The sequence below is a fragment of the Heptranchias perlo genome, chromosome 9 (assembly GCF_035084215.1).
Source record: "Heptranchias perlo isolate sHepPer1 chromosome 9, sHepPer1.hap1, whole genome shotgun sequence".
Lineage (NCBI taxonomy): Eukaryota > Metazoa > Chordata > Chondrichthyes > Hexanchiformes > Hexanchidae > Heptranchias > Heptranchias perlo.
Window position 1 is genome coordinate 16,692,275 of NC_090333.1, and position 24,566 is coordinate 16,716,840.

The following is a 24,566-nucleotide window of genomic DNA, read 5'->3' on the forward strand; positions in this document are numbered from 1 at the left end:
ACGATGTTGATGCCTGTTGCAGAACTGTCTTCAGGGGAGATTGGTCTCTGCACTGTCACCGAACTGGAGGCAAATGCTTTGTGTAAAGTCTGCAAGTGGGCTTTTTTTTAACCATGAAAATATTTTTTAGCTTCAGACTGACAAATATTTAAAGGAAACATTTTGTGAAATGTTTAAACTTCTTAAATGAGGTAGTGTGTTTTTTAAATATAATAACTTATGAAAGAATATTATAGTGACTATTTAACTGCCTTTTTTTGTAGCGGAGATTAAAATGGATATTGACAGACTCTATGAAGTAGTACCTCAGCTATCCAAATTGTTTTTCATCGAAGACAAAATTGGTGAAGGTAAGTTTAGACATTTTAATTGCAAGTACTTGTAAGTAACAAATTATCTTGCTTTTTGACCTTGATTTTTATATCTTTTGATGATGCTTTCTGGAATGCCACAATGCAAATACTCTTCTCATGTTTAGCTCCTAACTGAGCCTTTTATGGGAACTGTTTCAGAGATCACTTATGATGTAAGTCTACATCAGGATTTAGTTGAAGAGGTATGGGCTGATTTACTGGACTTTGGCAGACACATCAAAAAACAGACCTGACGTAGTATGATTCTTTAATATGCCATGCTGTAGAATAGATAATTTAATAGAATTATATGCAATTCCTGCAGTGCAGTGTTGTAGCATAAGCAGAGTAATTGCATTTGTGGACAGTGTGATCTTCAGGACATAAATCGGCATTATCTTTTTAAAATTGAAAAAGAGTCAACATCTAAATATACTGGTGCCCGCCCCCCTTGCCACCCAAAGAGTGTTCTATTAAAGAACTTAGCAGTCGGGTAACAGCCTCTTATTGTAATACTGATGATGTGCCGTGTGGGTGTATTTTGTCCAGGACTAATATTTTCTTTTAAACTTGCATTGTAAACTATTTTATAAAAGGTCACCCAAACTGCAGCCTTCTACCCCCAGACCTCGCTCCTACCACTCTGGATAGTCTTATTCTTGGCTTCATCTCTGGTGCTTTGCTCACTGGCTTCTACTCTTATAAATTTTAGCTAGTCCAGAACTCTGTGGCCCTAGTGCTTTGCCACAGAAAAGTCCTCCACACCATCCCTTTTGTCCTCACCAAAATCCAATAGCTCTCCATGCCCCAGCGATTTCCTCATCCTGGATACCAACTTTCTGAGTAGCCTTGTTCCACCTTACCAAGAAAATCAACCATGTCCCATCATCTGACTATGAATTGCTTTTTGTTCCCCTCTTGCTTTGCTCAACTATCGGAGGCCCATTTTTCAACCATTATTCCCGTGCCCTTGGCAGTTCTCTTCCTTAACCAGTTTGCATGTTACCTTTGCCCCTATTTTCAAAAGCCTCCTTAAAAACTAGATCTTTTCGTCCTTCTAAAAAAGGTCCTTAAGAATGTAAGAAATAGGAGCAGGAGTAGGCCAAACGGCCCCTCGAGCCTGCGCTGCCATTCAATAAGATCATGGCTCATCTTCGAGCTCAAATCCACTTTCCCGCCCGGTCCTCATATCCCTTAATTCCCCTAGAGTCCAAAAATCTATCTATCTCAGCCTTGAATATACTCAATGACTGAGCATCCACAGCCCTCGAGGGTAGAGAATTCCAAAGATTCACAACCCTGAGTGAAGAAAGTCCTCCTCATCTCTGTCCTAAATGGCCGACACCATTTAATGTGACTATGCACCCTACTTCTAGACTCTCCAGCCAGGGGAAACAGCCTCTCAGCATCTACTCTCTTAAGCCCCCTCAGAATCTTTTATGTTTCGTTGAGATCAGCTCTCACTCTTCTAAACTCCAGAGAGTATAGGTCCATTCCACTCAATCTCTCCTAGGAACAAAAGAACAGGAGTAGGCCATTCAGCCCCTCGTGCCTGCTCCGCCATTTGATAAGATCGTGGCTGATCTGTGATCGAACTCCATATACCTGCCTTTGGCCCATATCCCTTAATACCTTTGGTTGCCAAAAAGCTATCTATCTCAGATTTAAATTTAGCAATTGAGCTAGTATCAATTGCCGTTTGCGGAAGAGAGTTCCAAACTTCTACAACCCTTTGTGTGTAGAAATGTTTTCTAATCTCGCTCCTGAAAGGTCTGGCTCAAATTTATAGACTCTGTCCCCTACTCTTAGAATCCCCAACCAGCGGAAATAGTTTCTCTCTATCCACCCTATCTGTTCCCCTTAATTTTTTTTTTATTCGTTCATGGGATGTGGGCGTCGCTGGCGAGGCCGGCATTTATTGCCCATCCCTAATTGCCCTTGACTAGGTGGTGGTGAGCCGCCTTCTTGAACCGCTGCAGTCCGTGTGGTGACGGTTCTCCCAAAGTGCTGTGAGGAAGGGAGTTCCAGGATTTTGACCCAGCGACGATGATATATTTCCAAGTCGGGATGGTGTGTGACTTGGAGGGGAACATGCAGGTGGTGTTGTTCCCATGTGCCTGCTGCTCTTGTCCTTCTAGGTGGTAGAGGTCGCGGGTTTGGGAGGTGCTGTCGAAGAAGCCTTGGCGAGTTGCTGCAGTGCATACTGTGGATGGTACACACTGCAGCCACAGTGCGCCGGTGGTGAAGGGAGTAAATGTTTAGGGTGGTGGATGGGGTGCCAATCAAGCGGGCTGCTTTATCTTGGATGGTATCGAGCTTCTTGAGTGTTGTTGGAGCTGCACTCATCCAAGCAAGTGGAGAGTATTCCATCACAATCCTGACTTGTCTTGTAGATGGTGGAAAGGCCATGGGGAGTCAGGAGGTGAGTCACTCGCCGCAGAATACCCAGCCTCTGACCTGCTCTCGTAGCCACAGTATTTATATGGCTGGTCCATTTAAGTTTCTAGCCAATGGTGACCCCCAGGATGTTGATTGTTGGGGATTCGGCGATGGTAATGCCATTGAATGTCAAGGGGAGGTGGTTAGACTCTCTCTTGTTGGAGATGGTCATTGCCTGGCACTTATCTGGCGCGAATGTTACTTGCCACTTATGACCCCAAGCCTGGATGTTGTCCACGTCTTGCTGCATGCGGGCTCGGACTGCTTCATTATCTGAGGGGTTGCGAATGGAACTGAACACTGTGCAATCATCAGCGAACATCCCCATTTCAGACCTTATGATGGAAGGAAGGTCATTGATGAAGCAGCTGAAGATGGTTGGGCCTAGGACACTGCCCTGAGTAACTCCTGCAGCAATGTCCTGGGGCTGAGATGATTGGCCTCCAACAACCACTACCATCTTCCATTGTGCTAGGTATGACTCCAGCCACTGCAGAGTTTTCCCCCTGATTCCCATTGACTTCAATTTTACTAGGGCTCCTTGGTGCCACACTCGGTCAAATGCTGCCTTGATGTCACTCTCACCTCACCTCACCTCTGGAATTCAGCTCTTTTGTCCATGTTTGGACCAAGGCTGTAATGAGGTCTGGAGCCGAGTGGTCCTCGGTGGAACCCAAACTGAGCATCGGTGAGCAGGTTATTGGTGAGTAAGTGCCGCTTGATAGCACTGTCGACGACACCTTCCATCACTTTGCTGATGATTGAGAGCAGACTGATGGGGCGGTAATTGGCCGGATTGGATTTGTCCTGCTTTTTGTGGACAGGACATACCTGGGCAATTTTCCACATTGTCGGGTAGATGCCAGTGTTGTAGCTGTACTGGAACAGCTTGGCTAGAGGCGCAGCTAGTTCTGGAGTACAAGTCTTCAGCACTACAGCTGGGATGTTGTCGGGGCCCATAACCTTTGCTGTATCCAGTGCACTCAGCCGTTTCTTGGTATCACGTGGAGTGAATTGAATTGGCTGAAGACTGGCTTCTGTGATGGTGGGGGTATCGGGAGGAGGCCGAGATGGATCATCCACGCGGCACTTCTGGCTGAAGATGGTTGCAAACGCTTCAGCCTTGTCTTTTGCACTCACGTGCTGGACTCCACCATCATTGAGGATGAGGATGTTTGCAGAGCCTCCTCCTCCCGTTAGTTGTTTAATTGTCCACCACCATTCACGACTGGATGTGGCAGGACTGCAGAGCTTTGATCTGATCCATTGGTTGTGGAATCGCTTAGCTCTGTCTATAGCATGTTGTTTCCGTTGTTTAGCCCGCATGTAGTCCTGAGTTGTAACTTCACCAGGTTGGCACCTCATTTTTAGGTACGCCTGGTGCTGCTCCTGGCATGCTCTTCTACACTCCTCATTGAACCAGGGTTGATCCCCTGGCTTGTTGGTAATGGTGGAGTGAGGAATATGCCGGGCCATGAGGTTACAGATTGTGCTGGAATACAATTCTGCTGCTGCTGATGGCCCACAGCGCCTCATGGATGCCCAGTTTTGAGCTGCTAGATCTGTTCTGAATCTATCCCATTTAGCACGGTGGTTGTGCCACACAACACGTTGGATGGTGTCCTCAGTGGGAAGACGGGACTTCGTCTCCACGAGGACTGTGCGATGGTCACTCCTGCCAATACTGTCATGGACAGATGCATTTGCGACAGGTAGATTGGTGAGGACGAGGTCAAGTAAGTTTTTCCCTCGTGTTGGTTCGCTCACCACCTGCCGCAGGCCCAGTCTGGCAGCTATGTCCTTCAGGACTCGGCCAGCTCGGTCAGTAGTGGTGCTACCGAGCCACTCTTGGTGATGGACATTGAAGCCCCCCCACCCAGAGTACATTCTGTGCCCTTGCTACCCTTAGTGCTTCCTCCAAGTGGTGCTCAACATGGAGGAGGACTGATTCATCAGCTGAGGGAGGACGGTAGGTGGTAATCAACGGGAGGTTTCCTTGCCCATGTATGACCTGATGCCATGAGATTTCATGGGGTCCAGAGTCAATGTTGAGGGCTCCCAGGGCCACTCCCTCCTGACTGTATATCACTGTACCGCCACCTCTGGTGGGTCTGTCCTGCCGGTGGGACAGGACATCCACAGGGATGGTGATGGAAGAGTCTGGGACATTGGCTGAAAGATATGATTCTGTGAGTATGGCTATGTCAGGCTGTTGCTTGACTAGTCTGTGGGACAGCTCTCCCAATTTTGGAACAAGTCCCCAGATGTTAGTGATGAGGACCTTGCAGGGTCGACTGGGCTTGGATTGCCGTTGTCATGTCCGGTGCCTAGTGGTCCGATGCCGGCTGGTCCGTCCGGTTTTATTCTTATGACTTTTCGTAGCGAGATTTTACAACTGAGTGGCTTGCTCGGCCATTTCAGAGGGCAATTAAGAATCAACCACATTGCTGTGGGTCTGGCGTCACATATAGGCCAGACCGGATAAGGGCGGCAGGTTTCCTTCCTTGAAGGACATTAGTGAACCAGATGGGTTTTTACGACAATCCGGTCGTTTCATGGCGACCATTATTTTAATTCCAGATTTTTATTTCATTAATTGAATTTAATTTAAATTCACCAGCCGTGGCGAGAATTGAACTCATGACTCCGGATTTTAGTCCAGGCCTCTGGATTACTAGTCCAGTAACATAACCACTATGCTGCCGTACCCTACTATCTTATAAACTTCGATCAGATCACCCCTTAACCTTCTAAACTCCAGAGAATACAATCCCAGTTTGTGCAATCTCTCCTCGTAACTTAACCCTTGAAGTCCGGGTATCGTTCTAGTAAACCTACGCTGCACTCCCTCCAAGGCCAATATGTCCTTCCGAGGGTGCGGTGCCCAGAACTGCTCACAGTACTCCAGGTGCGGTCTATCCAGGGTTTTGTATTGCTGCAGCATAACTTCTGCCCCTTGTACTCTAGATATAAAGGCCAGCATTCCATTAGCCTTATTGATTAATTTCTGCACCTGTTCATGACACTTCAATGATCTATGTACCTGCACCCCTAAGTCCCTTTGGACGTCCACCGCTTTTAACTTTTTACCATTTAGAAAGTACCCTGTTCTATCCTTTCTTGATCCAAAGTGGATGACCTCACATTTGTCTACATTGGGCAAAATTGTGGCAAATGGAATTCATTCACCTAATCTATCCATATCCCTTTGTAATTTTATGTTTTCATCTACACTGCTTACAATGCCACCAATCTTTGTGTCATCGGCAAACTTAGATATGAGACTTTCTATGCCTTCATCTAAGTTGTTAATAAATATTGTGAATAATTGAGGCCCCAAGACAGATCCCTGCGGGACTCCACTAGTCACATCCTGCCAATGTGAGTACCTACCCATTATCCCTACTCTCTGTCGCCTTTCGCTCAGCCAACTTCCTAACCAAGTCCGTACTTTTCCCTCGATTCCATGGGCTTCTATCTTAGCTTACAGTCTCTTATGTGGGACCTTATCAAATGCCTTCTGGAAGTCCATATAAATACCATCCATTGACATTCCCCTGTCCACTATTTTAGTCACCTCTTCAAAAAATTCAATCAGGTTTGTCAGGCACGACCTACCTTTCACAAATCCATGCTGGCTCTCTCTGATTAACTGAAAATTCTCGAGGTGTTCAGTCACCCTATCCTTAATTATAGACTCCAGCATTTTCCCCACAACAGATGTTAGGCTAACTGGTCTATAATTCCCCGGTTTCCCTCTCTCTCCTTTCTTAAAAAGCGGAGTGACATGTGCAATTTTCCAATCTAGAGGGACAGTTCCTGAATCTAGAGAACTTTGAAAGATTATAGTTAGGGCATCTGCAATGTGCTCACCTACTTCCTTTAAAACCCTGGGATGGAAACCATTTGGTCCTGGGGATTTGTCACTCTTTAGTGCTATTATTTTCTTCATTACTGTTGCTTTACTTATGTTAATTTTTTCGAGTCCCTATCCCCGATTCAATATTAGTTTACTCGGGATTTCCGGCATGCTATCCTCTTTTTCTACTGTAAATACTCACACAAAGTAATTGTTCAACATGTCCGCCATTTCCCCATTGTCAATGACAATATCCCCACTTTCACTTTTTAAGGAGCCAACACTGCTCCTGACCACCCTCTTTTTCCTAATATAACTATAAAAGTTCTTCGTATTGGTTTTGATATCCCTTGCGAGTTTCTTTTCATACTCTCTTTTTGTAGCTCTGACTATCTGTTTTGTGACCCTTTGTTGATCTTTGTATCTTTCCCATTCACCAGGATCTGTGCCATTTTTTGCCTTTTTGTATGCCCTTTCCTTATGTCTTATACTGTCCCATACCTCTTTAGTTGTCCATGGCTTTTTTTTTGGCAAGTAGAGTTCTTGCCCCTCAGGGGTATAAACTGATTCTGTATCACGTTAAATGTTTCTTTAAACACTTCCCACTGATCATCAGTTGTTTTACCCATTAACAGATTTGCCCAGTTTACTGTGGGCAGTCTCTGTCTCATCCCTTTGAAGTCGGCCTTACCCAAGTCTAGAATCTTAGCAGCTGATTCACTTTTTTCGCTTTCAAACACTACATTGAACTCTATCATGTTATGATCGCTATTGGATAGATGTTCACGCACTGTTAAGCCGTTAACTTAATCTGGTTCATTACTCATTACTAAATCTAGTATGGCTTGCCCCCTTGTTGCCTCTAGGACATATTGCTGTAGAAAACTATCCCGGACACACTCAAGAAATTCGCTACCTTTCTGACAGTTGCTAGTCTGCTTTTCCCAATGTATGTGAAGATTAAAGTCCCCATTAAGACCACTATGCCTTTGTTACATGCTTGTCTAATCTCTGCATTTATACAATCTCGCACTTCAGAGCTGCTGCCAGGAGTCCTATATACAACTCCCACTATAGTCTTAGATCCTTTCCTATTTCTCAATTCAACCCATAAGGCCTCTGTTGGCTGCTTACCTCTCGTTATATCCCCCTTTATCATTGAAGTGATTTCATCTCTAATCATTAAGGCTACTCCTCCCCCTCTTCCATTTTCCCTATCTCTCCTGTAGACCTTATAACCTGGTATATTTAGTTCCCAATCCTGACCATCCTGCAGCCATGTCTCAGTAATAGCTATCATGTCATACCCTCCAATTTGAATTTGAACCTGTAGTTCATTTAATTTATTCCTTGTACTCCGTGCATTTGTATATAGAACTCTTAGTTGGGCCACACACCCTAGCCTGACCTTCAGCTTTGATGCTGAGTTAATCGCCTTACGCCTTCTAGTTTTTACTTTATCTGTCGTGCCTAAAGTACACTTTCTTTCTGCTGTTCTACGCTTTTCCCTTTCACTCGTTCTTGAACGACTGTTTGTACTATTTGTATTGTAAATTTCCCCTGGGTCTTACCCTCTCTTGCTGCTCTCAACTTTACTCCCTTCTGACTCCTCGCTCAGGTTCCCATCCCCCTGCCACTCTAGTTTAAACCTTCCCCAACAGCACTAGCAAACACCCCCGCGAGGACATTGGTCCCGGTCCTGCTCGGGTGTAGCCTATCCCGCTTGTACAGGTCCCACCTTCCCCAGAACCAGTCCCAATCTCCCAGGAATCTAATTCCCTCCCTCCTACAACATCCCTGCAGCCACGCATTCATCCGGTCTATTCTCCTTTTCCTATACTCACTAGCACGTGGCACCGGTAGTAATCCTGAGATCACTACCTTTGAAGTCCTTGCAGGACCTCATCCCTTTTTTTACCTATGTCATTGGTACCAATATGGACCATGACTACTGGCTGTTCACCCTCCCCCTCCAGAATGCCCTGCAGCCACTCCGTGACATCCTTGACCCTAGCACCAGGGAGGCAACATACCATCCTGGAGTCACGTTTGCGGCCGCAGAAACGCCTGTCTGTTCCGCTTACAATTGAATCCCCTATCACTGTAGCCCTGCCACTCTTCTTCCTCCCCTCCTGTGCAGCAGAGCCACCCGTGCTGCCCCGAACCTGGCTCTTGCTGCTTTCCCCAATTAAGCCATCTCCCCCAACAGTATCCAAAGCAGAATATCTGTTTGAGAGGGAGACCCTCGCATCCCAGGAATTAATCTAGTGAACCTTTGTTGTACCACCTCGAAGACAAGTATATCTTTCCTTGGATAAGGAGACCAAAACTATACACAGTACTCCAGGTGAGGTCTCACCAAAGCCCTGTACAATTGTAGTAAGACTTCCTTATTCTTGTACTGCAAATCCTTGCAATAAAGGCCAACATGCCATTTGCCTTCCTAATTGCTTGCTGTACCTGCAGAGAATGTGTTGTTTAAATGGTTAAAATTATAGCTGAGCATTTCCAGCATCAGTGATCAAGAGAGGATAGAACCACACGGATATCTTGGTAAATTGTGACTGTGCTAAAAACTTCAATTGTCGAACAAGTGGATGAACAGTTAAAAATGGACTGACAGTTTTTGTGGATTCAGAGATTTTTAAAGTCTAAAAATTCACTTACAGAAGTTTTTTCTGTTGTAGAAGGATGCCAAAATCTAATTTTTTTTAAAAATGTGTATTGTGTGCTTTTAGAAAAATCACTTGAAAGACCAGGAGTAATTTAAACCTTACTGACATCACATTGTAATAAAAGTCTGGAATGTTTGAGGTCTCTTGAGCTCCACTCTTTTTAATTTCTGAAATTCTCGGACTGTTCAGTAATAAAAATACAAAGCTGTTTTTGTTCTGTTTGTGAGTACATCATGGTGTAGACTACCTGGATTCATATGGATAGAGCTTGAGGATTTATAAATGTCACACAGATCCAAGAATGTGTAGCCATCTTAAATGCACTTCAAAATGTAATTCATTGGATTTGGGAGGTCCTGAGGCACTAAGTAAATGCAAGTTACTTTGTTTCTCTTTTATCCTGATCTTTATATTACAGATTCACAATTTATTTGTCCATTTTTAATTGCAGTTTCTGAACATTTTGGTTCGTGTTTTACAGGGAGTTCTCTTTAGTGTCCTGGCCAATATTTATCCCTCAACCAACATCACTTTTTTTTAAAAAAACTATCTGGTCCTTATCAAATTGCTGTTTTTGGGAACTTGTGTGCAAAATTGGCTGCCGCTTTTCCAACAGTGATTACATTTCTAAAGTACTTCATTGGCTGTAAAGCGCTTTGGGATGTCATGAGGTTGTAAAAGGTGCTATATAAATGCAAGTTCTTTCTTTTACTGATGGGTTTCATATCTTCAGTTGCCACTGTAAATGTCTCCTTATTGCGACTACTGCAGCTACTGAGCTATGCTGTGTGGTCTGTCATCATGTGCCAAAAGGAGTTTTGTTTTGTTTTATTTTCTTTAAACTTGACTGACCCTGAACACGGTTTCTAATAAGCATCAGTTAAACGAGAGTTTTACTTAAAGAAAAAGAACTGTCTTAAAGCGATAGAATATTCTTATCTACTACTGGATATTTTTATTGCATTTGAGCACAAGACACAAATTCCTGCCTATTGCAGTGGTGTCCCAACTATCCTTTTTTAATTTAGGCTTTATGGTGTAATTTGCATTGAAACAGTAGAAATGACTGCTTTTAATAAAATACACCTGCTTTTGCTGCATGTCGTTCTGGAAGCTGAGACACAACCAGTTACTTTGGCGCCAAGCATTGTAAACTGTGCAGTTTAAGAACTCTTAGTTTTTTTTATGGCATGCTAAATATGTGATATATTGCTTCTAGTGCTGCTGCTGTATATAATTCTGCATACTTTCGATACTTTATCTGCAGTGTTTCATCTGTAGGCATCTGGTTGTGCACTGACAAAAATGGTACCAGAACATTTCAACAAGATGTCGTTATTTCAGAAAAAAATTTTAAGTTTTCATTTATAAATTTTTAAAATATTATTTCCGTCCTTCCTCAGGTACATTCAGTTCTGTTTATTTGGCTACCGCTCAGTTGAAGTCAGGAATAGTAGAGAAGTTTGCACTTAAACATTTAATTCCCACAAGCCATCCAGTGCGAATTGCTGCTGAACTTCAATGTCTGACAGTTGCTGGGTTAGTATCAACACCTATATTTTACTGTTACTTCATCTGGCTGCTGATATACTATGCATAGAAGCCAATGACAACATTTTATTTGCCTGTCTGTTCTCTGAATAGCAGCCACTTAACAAGTTCACTGTCTGCCTAATGGGTAATTTAATTCTTTGCACCCAATTAACAATAATATGCTTTTATAGGAATGTAAACAAAACGGTAAAATGGAAACGTGCATAACATTGGTTATATTTTAAACAAAGGTATTTAAGGTTCCTCTGCTCTGTTGGTTCATTGACTCTAATGCAATCATTAAAGTTTCATTCTGTTTCTCTGCTCCCCAGTTGCAGAATCAGTGTTTTGACTACAGATTTGACTGAGTTATCGTTAAAAGTTCACTGCATGCAGCTCACTCAGTCAGTTTTTAAAAAAAAATTGGAATGCAAAGTAATATACTACAATCTGCGTTAAATCCACTATAAACAAGCACACTTAATTTGTCTCAAGCTATCAAATATCTAGAGTAAAATAAAGATATTTTGTACAAATCAAAATTTTCCTTTTTTTATAGGTATATTATCAAGGTGTCTGTTACAAGGAATAGAGACCTAGACTAAAAACAAGACTGACAAATTGTCACATTACAAGATGGCAATAGATTTTTCTTTTTCTTCCATGTTCCCATGAAGGAGGTGATTTGTACTTGGTACAATTCCAATTGTACTGTGCCTGATTGGCCATTCTTTGTGTGGTCCTGGACAGTGAGTGTTGGAGGGCATTTGACTATTGGAGACACCTTAGCTAGGCCAGATCCTGCACTTGCGTAATGTCCTCTTGTGGTATTTGTCAGTAAGGATCATTGGATAGTAAATCGGGTCCAACGCTCTGGCTGTTGTTTTTTCCCACTCCATATCCCTGGTTTGATGATATGAATTGTAATGGCTCAAGTGCTGCAGCAGGGATCTGCTAACTCACCACAGACAAGGGATTAATTAACCTGTTGTTGAGTACCACATAATGTGCATTTACCCACTGAGCCATCGCGTGAGCTCAATTTCTCTTTTAAATTGCAATAGATTTGAAGACTTTTTAAGATGTGGTTTTGGGCACCACAAGTTACATTGGACCCCACTGCATTATTCCATAGTGTGGCAAGATGTAGGTTGACAGTTACAGTCCCCCACATAATGAGTTTTTGATCTCCTCTCAATGGACAATTTAATGTGGGCCAACCACTAAGTGGCACTGGCAAAGGCCTGCCAACTTGGTAATGATGCATATTACAGGCTGAAAAGAGGGAAAGGGGAGAAAATATAGCAAAGTGGCCTTCTGACAGAAGTATCTTTTTGAAGCGCTGTTTACAGTCTTCAGTCAGTCATTGTATAAGAGGTCAAGGTGGGTTCAAAGTCGCCAGTAATTTTTCATAAATTTCCCTGTTTGATTTATAGTCCAGGCTCTTTGTCATCTGGAATTCTGTTACAGAGAACAATGCAAGTATAATGCTCGTATAAATAAAAGAAAGAAACTGAAAATGCTAAAAGTCTGAAATGAGAATAGAAAATACCCAGCAGGTCAATAAGCATCTAGAGAAAAGACAAGTTAACATTTCTGTTGCAGGCACTTCTTCAGAACCAACTAACACTTGTAATTAGGAATAAACTGGCATCAGTACTTTTATTAACTCAAGTATCATCATGTATATAAATTTCAACAGTGGTGCACAATATTTCCAGTTTGCCATTTTGCTTTTGTTACTATTTGTAGCAAAACCATATCAGTGGATTAAAACATAGTTATTTGATTAGTGCCTAATTGGTAAAGTTTGGTACCAGTTTGTTGCTACTCAGTAATGTCAAAGGTCCGTCAGCCTTTTCTTCTTTTAACCTCCACTAACATCAGTCCCCAGTTGAACGGTAATGGCGATCTGTTGCATGGACTCTGTATATTGATCTTGAGTTGGACGCTAAGAAGTACATGAAAACTGGATGGTTGACCCCCCCTCAACTTCTTTTCACATTCCTGTACATACTTCTTATTATTGCCCCGTGGTTGGCTAAGATTGGAAATTCATTGCATTGGTAAAGCTCTCTCTTTTTGGATTGAATTCGTAACAACAGAAAAAAGAAATCTGATCTTTTCCTCATGCTGCTGGTGAAGTTTCAATACAGACTTTCATGATTGAGCGGCTGTTTCAACATTCTACTTTTTAGTGCATTGACAGGGTATTAAAAACTATTACAGATGCAGAACTGGAGCTTGGTAAGCACAGTATCATAGCATGTTACAGCATAGGAGGAGGTCATTCGGCCCATCATGCCTGTGTGTCGCTTCTTTGAAAGAGCTATCCAATTAGGCCCACTCCCCTGCTCTTTCCCCATAGCCCTCTAAATTTTTTCCCTTCAAGTATTTATCCAATTCCCTTTTGAAAGTTACTATTGGATCTGCTGCCACCACCCTTTCAGGCAGTGCATTCGAGATCATAATAACTCTCTGCGTAATAAAATGCTTCCTCATTTGCCTCTGGTTCTTTTGCCAATCACCTTAATCTGTGTCCTCTGGTTACTGATCCTTCTGCCACTGGGAGCAGCTTCTCCTTGTTTACTCTATCAAAACCATTCATGACTTTGAACACCTCTATCAAATCTCCTCTTAACCTTCAATCAAAAGCAAAATACTCCAGATGCTGGAAATCTGAAATAAAAACAGAAAATACTAGAAATACTCAGCAAGTCAGGCAGCATTTGAGGATAAAGAAACAGAGTTAACGTCAGTTCTGATGAAAGGTCATCAACCTCAAATGTTAACTTTGTTTCTTTCTCCACAGATACTGCCTGACTTACTGAGTATTTCCAGCATTTTCTGTTTGTATCTCCTCTTAACCTTCTCTGCTCGAAGGAGAACAACCCCAGCTTCTCCAGTCTCTCCACATAAGTGAAGTCCCTCATTCATGATACCATTCTAGTAAATCTCTTCTGCACCCTCTCTAAGGCCTTGACATCCTTCCTAAAATGCGGTGCCCAGAATTAAACACAATACTCCAGCTGAGGCCTAACCAGTGTTTTTAAAGGTTTAGCATAACTTCCTTGCTTTTGTACTCTGTGCCTCTGTTAATAAAGCCTAGAATCCCATGTGCTTTTAAAACAGCCTTCTCAACTTGTCCTGCCACCTTCAAAGATTTGTGTACATACGTGCCCAGGTCTCTCTGTTCCTGCACCGCCTTTAAAACTGTACCATTTAGTTTATATTGCCTCTCATTCTTCCTACTAAAATGTATCACTTCACACTTGCCTGCGTAAAATTTCATCTGCCATGTGTCTGCCCATTTCACCAGTCTGTCTCTGTCCTCCTGAAGTCTGTTGCTATCCTCAACGTTGTTTACTACATTTCCGAGTTCTGCAAAGTTTGAAATTATATCCTCTCTACCCAAGTCCAGGTCATTAATATATATCAAAAAGAGCACCGGTCCTAATACCAACCCCTGAGGGCCACCACTGTATACTTCCCTCCAGTCTGAAAAACAACCGTTCACCACTCTCTGCTTTCTGTCCCTTAGCCAATTTTGTATCAATGCTGCCTCTTTAATCCCACAGGCTTTAATTTTGCTAACAAGTCTAATGTGGCAATTTATCAAATGCCTTTTGAAAGTCCATATACACAACATCAACCGCACTACCCTTATCAGCCCTCTCCGTTACTTCATCAAAGATCTCAATCAAGTCAGTCAAACACAACTTTCCTTTAATACATCCATGCTGACTTTCATGTATTCGTCCACACTTTTCCAAGTGTCAATTAATTTAGTCCCGGATTATTGTCTCTAAAAGTGCCCCCAACACCGACGTTGTCAACCAGTTAGTACAGAAGACAGTGAGTGCATTTGGCCACTAAGAAATGTTAGGAGTGATAATTGTTTATTTGACTGAAAAATATGATCTAACCTATTTATTAGCTTGCAACTGAAACATCAGACTTAAGTGCACTTCAGTTTGTATCAATATAGGGATGTGAGCAGTTATTTGTAAAGCAGAATCTATACAGGTCTCTATCATGTCCCTACCAACTGGTTTGTCATCTGGACAACTAGTTGATCATTGAATTTTGATTTATACTTTATACAGTCCTTTGCAACATTAAACTTTAAAACAAGCCACAACACTTTTTCAAGTATCAACAACCACGGTTGTCGGATAGGTGGTTTTATTTGTAATGCTTGGCTAGATAGTTGCATAGATACACAGATACATTTGGTATTGTATTTTTTTAAAAATCTGTGTAATATGTATGTATTTTTGTTTTGGTATGATCTCCCCTTTTCTTTTTGTCGGCCTCCTCCATGCCGCCCACTATCCTCAGATGGGAAGGCATAATTCTATAAATGCCTGTAACACATTAGCTGCTCGGATATGATGAGAAAGTGTCTTTTGGTGACTCTCCTTTCAATTTTTCCCTCCTACCCTGTGATGAAGTACTCTGCCTTTATTTAGCAACTCAGCTGAGATAAGAATGCCCCTTGTGGGGCATCCTGAGTGTGAACGAGTCTCCTACCACTTGGTGGCACAGCGAGTTGGAGCTCATTCACATATTTGCTTATACTTGGAAACTTTTTAGCTGTTTATTGGTCACACACATTTCTTTTTTGTATTGCCTGAATTTTTGTATTTGGGCTGCCTGAAAGGGTGGTGGAAGCAGATTCACTTGTGGCTTTCAAAAAGGAATTGGATAAATACTTGAAAGGAAAAGATTTGCAGGGCTGCGGGAAAGAGCAGGGGAATTGGGCTAATTGGGATTGCTCTTAGAAAGAGCTGGCACGGGCTTGATGGGCCAAATGGCCTCCTGCTGTGCTGTAACCATTCTATGTTTCTCTGTTTTGGAGGCACTGTGGTCTACTAAGACAGCTTAGCAGTGTTGGGATGTGATGATCTAAAATATTACGGTTATTAACGTCAAGAGTATATCTATTAAATTGGTTTAAGACAACCTCATAACCCCTTTGACATTTCATGCTGTTGCTGCAGACCCCAGTGATATCAAAGAATGCTTATATTTTTGTCTAAGTTATTTAATCAATTCTCAATAATTATCTTACTGTTACACAGGTTGAAGTTGAAGGCAGAAGTGATTGAAAGATGTGACGTGTCGTCCTTCAATTGAGCTGCCTGTCCTCAGTTTAAAAATCTGCTACACTCTAATATGTACATTGCTGATACAAATTGTAATCAGTGCTACATTTAGACAGAACATATGCGTTCTGTTGATAAGAATTTATCTCGTGTCTGGAACAAAGTTGTCATTCTTAATGAGAAACCTTGAAGTGAGTTAGTGCAGATGTGCTGCTGAGGTTGCCTTGATGTACTGAAGTAACCTATCTGTGAAAGGAAGAGGGCTGTTTTTGTATTTAGATTACATGGTTATTTTACACCACTTTAAGTACTTTTCTGTGAATAAGGTATTATGACAGATGACTGTTTAGTTCTTTTATTATTATAATAGAACAAGTAGAAGTAATTTTGTATTGTGTTCCCAAAGAAATATTTTTCAATATTTAACACACTTTTAACTATAATGCACTATTTTGTAACTCTTGTAGCTCATGTGTCGCCTACCTCATGAGTATTAGTCATTGATTTGGTCCATTCAAACTTGTCTGCTTGTCTAAATCAATTCATGTTACCCCAAAATCCAAAATATTCTAAACCTTAAAAGTATTTTATTTGACATTTTATGATGACTTAGCATCCTTGTTACAGTGGTCCTTGAGTTGTGCTGTGGTCACAAAGTATTTGGCATGTGATATTCTGTTGTAAAATTCTTTATAAATGCAATATAGAATTAATTCTATTCAAATATTAAACAATTTTTATTATTTTAGTGGTGGTTTGTTCTTGACCATGTTTAAATAAAGGTTTTTTTTAAAAAATAAGTCAATTTACATTGACCAGTGGATTTAAGTATTGAGAGGTATTGGTATATTAAGATCAAAAGTATCTTCATGGATCTTGCTTTGTCCTCTTAAGTACAGGAGTGGTTTATTGTATATCGTTAAATTTTGATATCCTACTATTAAAATATAATAAACCAGTGCAATAACTAGCGCATGGAGAGTTATTGCATAATATAACTCACTTTTATGAATAAAGTAGATTTCTGTTTGATCATCTTCTGTAGCTTATGGCTGTGTTTTTATATATGAAGAAATTATTTATTCCAGGGGTCAAGATAATGTAATGGGAGTTAAATACTGCTTAAGGAAGGATGATCACGTTGTTATTGTCATGCCATATCTCGAACATGAGTCTTTTTTGGTAAGTTTATTTTTAATTCAAATTACACTTGATGCTACAGTGCTCAGCATTAACTAAAAATGTGATGCTATTCTGGAATTGGTTTTATTTTAAATGAATAAGTTCTTTTTCAGGATCTTCTGAGTTCTATGAAGTTGGAAGAAGTACGGGAATATATGTATAACTTACTGAAAGCCTTGAGACGCATTCACCACTTTGGCATAATTCATCGTGACATCAAGCCAAGCAACTTCCTGTACAACGGGAGTCTGAAAAAGTACGAATTTTTACATAAGAATGCCTATGTTATGATGTAATTAAAGCACATAGTTTGGCTAAGGAGAAGATACACGTAGTTTAATTTTATGCCAGTTGTATCTGTAAGGTATTTCGTGAAAGCGCGCCTTAATAGAAGTGAATTTTGGTTTGCCTGGATCCTAGAGCAATCCTGAAAAATACTTAGGTACTGATCCCATGTTACAATGCACAGCTGTTACAAATAAGTATTTAATAGGACTAGAAACCGTTCCTTTATAAAATGTTGTGCCATAGAGCTTGTGGTTTTAGTGTAAATCAAAATGTTTGTGCCTTAATGCTTATGGGATTTTTAAGCTTATTGCAGTTTTATTTAATGTCACAGTAGCAACTTTTACAGTCCTATTTTGTTTGTCTGAAAGGATGAGTAGTGGAGACAATTGAATGCCCGTGTTAAATTCTAGCTTCCTCAACAAACAGTTAATTTAGCACTTTTGTTAAATAAGTATTGATGTACCACCATTTTGGGCAAGAGGAGAGTTGCCATTTTTCTAATTTAATTCTTTTGACTAACCTCTGTTGTTTTTCATTATATTACAGGTATGCTTTAGTGGACTTTGGTTTAGCCCAGGGTACACCTGACACTAAAATAGATCTCCTTAAAGTAGTAAAGACCGAGGATCAACAGGGAAGTTGCTCAAAGAATAAACCAACCACCAGCTCTGGAAATAAGCTTTCCAACACTGTAACAATGAGTAAACCTCTGGCTCAACACTCCACTGGCAAACAGCCCATTAAAAGGCCCTGGCTCCTCTCTCAAGCTAAACATGGAAAGGTTCTGCTTGATTCTTTTTTCAGATTTATTTTCGTAATAGGTTATAATAGAAATATGAAGAAAAACAACAACGCCGGCAGATTCAATTATTGTGCTTAAAATTGCTTCGGTCTTTTTGTTTAAAGGGTAACAGCTGCAGTCTACTTTTAATACTGTTGTTAATCTAGTAATGTTGTGGGAGTATTCATGTAAATGCTGGTAAGGAGTGCAACTTGTCTTGAAGATTATTCAACTTGCAGTAATAACTACTTCACAATCACAAGATAAATATGGATGAGGAAGGCAATTTGACTTATCGTAGCTCCTCCATCTGGGAACATAGTAATATACAGGACTGGAAAAGACCATGTGAGCAGTCCCAATGTCTAGGGATATCATATCCCGCACACTTCTGATACCCTTCTTGTCAAATTTTTCTTTAGCTATTCTGTATAATTCAAAAATCATGGTCCCATAGTCTCCCATTGGTAATCCATACCATGCGTTCACCACCCTCTGTGTAAAGTAGTTAAATATAAACTGTCTTTTGGAATCATAGAAGTTACAACATGGAAACAGGCCCTTCGGCCCAACATGTCCATGTCGCCCAGTTTATACCACTAAGCTAGTCCCAATTGCCTGCACTTGGCCCATATCCCTCTATACCCACCTTACCCATGTAACTGTCCAAATGCTTTTTAAAAGACAAAACTGTACCCGCCTCTACTACTGCCTCAGGCAGCTCGTTCCAGACACTCACCACCCTTTGAGTGAAAAAATTGCCCCTCTGGACCCTTTTGTATCTCTCCCCTCTCACCTTAAATCTATGCCCCCTCGTTATAGACTCCCCTACCTTTGGGAAAAGATTTTGACTATCTACCTTATCTATGCCCCTCATTATTTTATAGACTTCTATAAGATCACCCCTTAACCTCCTACTCTCCAGGGAAAAAAGTCCCAGTCTGTCTAACCTCTCCCTGTAAGTCAAACCATCAAGTCCCGGTAGCATCCTAGTAAATCTTTTCTGCACTCTTTCTAGTTTAATAATATCCTTTCTATAATAGGGTGACCAGAACTGTACACAGTACTCCAAGTGTGGCCTCACCAATGCCCTGTACAACTTCAACAAGACATCCCAACTCCTGCATTCAATGTTCTGACCAATGAAACCAAGCATGCCGAATGCCTTCTTCACCACCCTATCCACCTGTGACTCCACTTTCAAGGAGCTATGAACCTGTACTCCTAGATCTCTTTGTTCTATAACTCTCCCCAACGCCCTACCATTAACGGAGTAGGTCCTGGCCCGATTCGATCTCCCAAAATGCATCACCTCACATTTATCTAAATTAAACTCCATCTGCCATTCATCGGCCCACTGGCCCAATTGATCAAGATCCCGTGGCAATCCTAGATAACCTTCTTCACTGTCCACAATGCCACCAATCTTGGTGTCATCTGCAAACTGACTAACCATGCCTCCTAAATTCTCATCCAAATCATTAATATAAATAACAAATAACAGCGGACCCAGCACCGATCCCTGAGGCACACCGCTGGACACAGGCATCCAGTTTGAAAAACAACCCTCTACAACCACCCTCTGTCTTCTGTCGTCAAGCCAATTTTGTATCCAATTGGCTACCTCACCTTGGATCCCATGAGATTTAACCTTATGTAACAACCTACCATGCGGTACCTTGTCAAATGCTTTGCTGAAGTCCATGTAGACCACGTCTACTGCACAGCCCTCATCTATCTTCTTGGTTACCCCTTCAAAAAACTTAATCAAATTCGTGAGACATGATTTTCCTCTCACAAAACCATGCTGACTGTTCCTAATTAGTCCCTGCCTCTCCAAATGCCTGCAGATCCTGTCCCTCAGAATACCCTCTAACAACTTACCCACTACAGATGTCAGGCTCACCGGTCTGTAGTTCCCAGGCTTTTCCCTGCCGCCCTTCTTAAACAAAGGCACGACATTTGCTACCCTCCAATCTTCAGGCACCTCACCTGTAGCGGTGGATGATTCAAATATCTCTGCCAGGGGACCCGCAATTTCCTCCCTAACCTCCCATAACGTCCTGGGATACATTTCATCAGGTCCCGGAGATTTATCTACCTTGATGCGCGTTAAGACTTCCAGCACCTCCCTCTCTGTAATATGTACACTCCTCAAGACATCACTATTTATTTCCCCAAGTTCCCTAACATCCATGCCTTTCTCAACCGTAAATACCGATGTGAAATATTCATTCAGGATCTCACCCATTTCTTGTGGTTCCGCACATAGATGACCTTGTTGATCCTTAAGAGGCCCTACTCTCTCCCTAGTTACCCTTTTGCCCTTTATGTATTTGTAGAAGCTCTTTGGATTCACCTTTGCCTGATCTGCCAAAGCAATCTCATATCCCCTTTTTGCCCTCCTGATTTCTCTCTTAACTCTACTCCGGCAATCTCTGTACTCTTCAAAGGATCCACTTGATCCCAGCTGCCTATGCATGTCATATGCCTCCTTCTTCTTTTTGACTAGTGCCTCAATCTCCCGAGTCATCCAAGGTTCCCTACTTCTACCAGCCTTGCCCTTCACTTTATAAGGAATGTGCTTACCCTGAACCCTGGTTAACACACTTTTGAAAGCCTCCCACTTACCAGACGTCCCTTTGCCTGCCAACAGACTCTCCCAATCAACTTCTGAAAGTTCCTGTCTAATACCATCAAAATTGGCCTTTCCCCAATTTAGAATTTTAACTTTTGGGCCAGACCTATCCTTCTCCATAGCTATCTTAAAACTAATGGAATTATGATCACTTGTCCCAAAGTGATCCCTCACTAACACTTCTGTCACCTGCCCTTCCTTATTTCCCAAGAGGAGGTCAAGTTTTGCCCCCTCTCTGGTCGGGCCATCCACATACTGAATGAGAAATTCCTCCTGAATACACTCAACAAATTTCTCTCCATCCAAGCCCCTAATGCTATGGCTGTCCCAGTCAATGTTGGGAAAGTTAAAGTCCCCTACTATTACCACCCTATTTTTCTTGCAGCTGTCTGTAATCTCCTTACATATTTGCTCCTCAATTTCCCGTTGACTATTTGGGGGTCTGTAGTACAATCCTATCAAAGTGATCTCTCCCTTCTTATTTTTCAGTTCTACCCATATAGACTCAGTGGGCGAACCCTCGGATATATCCCCTCTCACTACTGCCGTGATGTTCTCCCTAATCAAGAACGCAACTCCCCCTCCTCTCTTACCTCCTGCTCTATCTTTCCTATAGCATCTGTACCCTGGAACATTGAGCTGCCAGTCCTGCCCCTCCCTTATCCATGTTTCAGTAATAGCTATAACATCCCAGTCCCATGTACCCATCCATGCCCTGAATTCATCTGCCTTGCCCATCAGACTTCTTGCATTAAAATAAATGCAGTTTAATCTAGACTTCCCTTGGTCTTTGCCCTGCTTTCTCAGACCATCTGTCTGGTCATGTTCTGTACACTCTCCCTTACTGCCTTTTGTTTCTGTCACCATTTTATTTCCCACTGACTTCCTGCATCGGTTCCCATCCCCCTGCCACATTAGTTTAAACCCTCCCCAACAGCACTGGCAAACACTTCCCCCTAGGACATTGGTTCCAGTCCTGCCCAGATGCAGACCGTCCAATTTGTACTGGTCCCACCTCCCCCAGAACCGGTTCCAATGGCCCTGGAATTTGAATCCCTCCCTCTTGCACCATCTCTCAAGCCACGTATTCATCTTAGCTATCCTGTCATTCCTACTCTGACTTGCCCGTGGCACTGGTAGCAATCCTGAGATTACTACCTTTGAGGTCCTACTCTTTAGTTTAACTCCTAACTCCCTAAATTCAGCTTGTAGGACCTCATCCTGTTTTTTACCTATATCGTTGGTGCCGATATGCACCACGACAACTGGCTGTTCACCCTCCCCCTCCAGAATGTCCTGCAGCCGCTCCGAGACATCCTTGACCCTTGCACCAGGGAGGCAACATACCATCCTGGAGTCTCGGTTGCGTCCGCAGAAATGCCTGTCTATTCCCCTTACAATCGAGTCCCCTATCACTATAGCTCTGCCACTCTTTTTCCTGCCCTCCTGTGCAGCAGAGCCAGCCACGGTGCCATGAACCTGGCCACTGCCACCTTCCCCTGGTGAGCCATCTCCCCCAACAGTATCCAAAACGGTATACCTGTTTTGGAGGGAGATGACCGCAGGGGACCCCTGCACTGCCTTCCTACTCTTCCTCTGTCTGTTGGTCACCCATTCACTATCTCCCTCAGTAATTTTTATCTGTGGTGTGACCAACTCACTGAACGTGCTATCCACGACTTTCTCAGCATCGCGGATGCTCCAAAGTGAGTCCATCCGCAGCTCCAGAGCCGTCAAGCGGTCAAACAATAGCTGCAGCTGGACACACTTCCCGCAGGTGAAGGAATCAGGGATACAGGAAGGAGCCCTGAATTCCCACATCTCACAAGAGGAACATGACACGGCTCTGGGATCTCCTGCCATGACTTAACCCTTAAGTTAGCTTAACAACAACTGCAATGTCAAGAGAAAAAAAAGGAAAGAAAAACTACTTACCACTCCCTTTAAGGAGTTTACTCCTTTAATTTGTTCTCAATTTAGAGAATGTTAACTCTTCTACAAGGCATAGCCTTGAGTTTAGAATATGTTACTGTTAAACATATTGAGGCATATCTTGTTGATACAAACCCTTTAGGATCTTGAATACTTAGAATGCCTGAGCGTTCTCTTCAGGGTAAACATTTGCAGCTTCTGCGGTCTCTCCTTGTAGCTCAGGTGTCCAAGAAAAAATTTTTGTTCCCTCATGACGGTATCCAACTATCTTTTGAATGCTCCAAGGTTTTTGCCTTCACTACTCGACCAAAACTCCATTCCAAGTTTTAATCTCTCCTTGCATGAAGGAGAATTTCCTGACATTGGTCCTACATGTGCCAATGTGAAGCTGTACTGCCCTTGCCTACTTTCATGACCTAACTTGACATAGTGCTCTGTATTTACCCTTTCCATACCAATTAGTGTGTTACAAGCCTCCACCTTGCAAGATCTCCTTTTAATCACCTTTGAAGACTGGAGAGTTCAGGTCTCTCACGTCTTTCCTCATAACTTAATTTCCTGATGACAGGGAATGGTCTCGTGACTCCTCTATCTGGGCCTTATATCTCAGTGACTGAAACTGGACAACGTATTCAAGATGTGGTCTGACAAGAGCACTGCACAACCTGCTAACACCCTGAGATCTCTTTCCTTTTCACCTTTGGCTCGTTCATCTCCATTTGCACATATTGAATGTTTTCTTTTCCATTTGTGCAGCACTTGCCATTGCTCTGAGCATTTTATCTTGTTGGTTCATGGCTTCCTCCCTTCCCGGTTAAGAGTCGCCTATGAATTGTATAATTTGTATTGTTTCTGAACCCCATGTCATTGATTGGAATCTCCCAGTGAGGATTAGTAATACTGTTCCCATCCTCATTCAACATTACATAATCTTTAGAAGGAGCTGTAGTCCTGAAAAGAGTTTCATTTGGTCAACAGACTGTAATTTTGTTGGATAAGACAATTTTATATGCACAACACCTCTGTTTGTGTAGTGTACCCAATTCCTATTATTACTGAAGTAATCATTTAAAGTTAATTGTCCTTGAATCATTGAATATTAGTGAAGCATTTGTGTTTAATGAAATAAGTGTAGCTATAACAATTTGATTAAGCAATAATTATCTGTGTTAGGAATGGTTGAAGTATAAACAGCTCCTGTGCTGATTGATTGCTATGGCAATCAGTTAGGAACTGTTTGTTAGTACATCGAAACTACAGCACAGAAACAGTCCATTCGGCCCAACTGGTCTATGCCGGCGTTTATGCTCTACACGAGCCTCCTCCCTCCCTACTTCCTCTCAAAAAAATAGAAACGGGCTTTTGCTGTGCACTAAATTTCAGATCAATCAAGTTTGATTTGTGATGTCAGAATTCATAAAGTCTTGGACAATATGCATTTTGTGAGCAGTTATTTGTCTACAATTATCATTGATCATCCTGCACATAATTCAGATTTTGTTTAATGATTGGATTGTGATTACATCATTTAGTATTATAATGCATGGCAGTTTTGTATTTTATTTTAAATGAGTTCATTGTGTTTTTAGTAAGAAAGGTGTAAATATGCAACACTAAACAAAAGTATTCGAAATTATGAGGGGTTTTGATAGAGTAAATAAGGAGAAACTCGTTCCACTGGAAGGAGGGTCGGTAACCTCACTGGTTACAGATTTAATATAATGGGGAGAAGAGGAGAATTTTTTTTAACGCAGCAAGTTGTTATGATCTGGAATGCG

At 41.9% G+C, this 24,566-nt stretch overlaps 1 protein-coding gene across 1 annotated transcript in view; it reads left to right on the forward strand.

Moving 5' to 3' along the window:
• Positions 1–24,566, forward strand: part of cdc7 (cell division cycle 7 homolog (S. cerevisiae)) — a 69,811-nt gene that overhangs the window by 21,509 nt on the left and 23,736 nt on the right. The window contains exons 3-7 of the mRNA XM_067989912.1: positions 264–350; positions 10,730–10,865; positions 17,056–17,149; positions 17,263–17,405; positions 17,984–18,218. Of these exons, the coding sequence (XP_067846013.1) occupies positions 264–350; positions 10,730–10,865; positions 17,056–17,149; positions 17,263–17,405; positions 17,984–18,218 (695 nt within the window). The remainder of the gene's footprint in view (positions 1–263; positions 351–10,729; positions 10,866–17,055; positions 17,150–17,262; positions 17,406–17,983; positions 18,219–24,566) is intronic.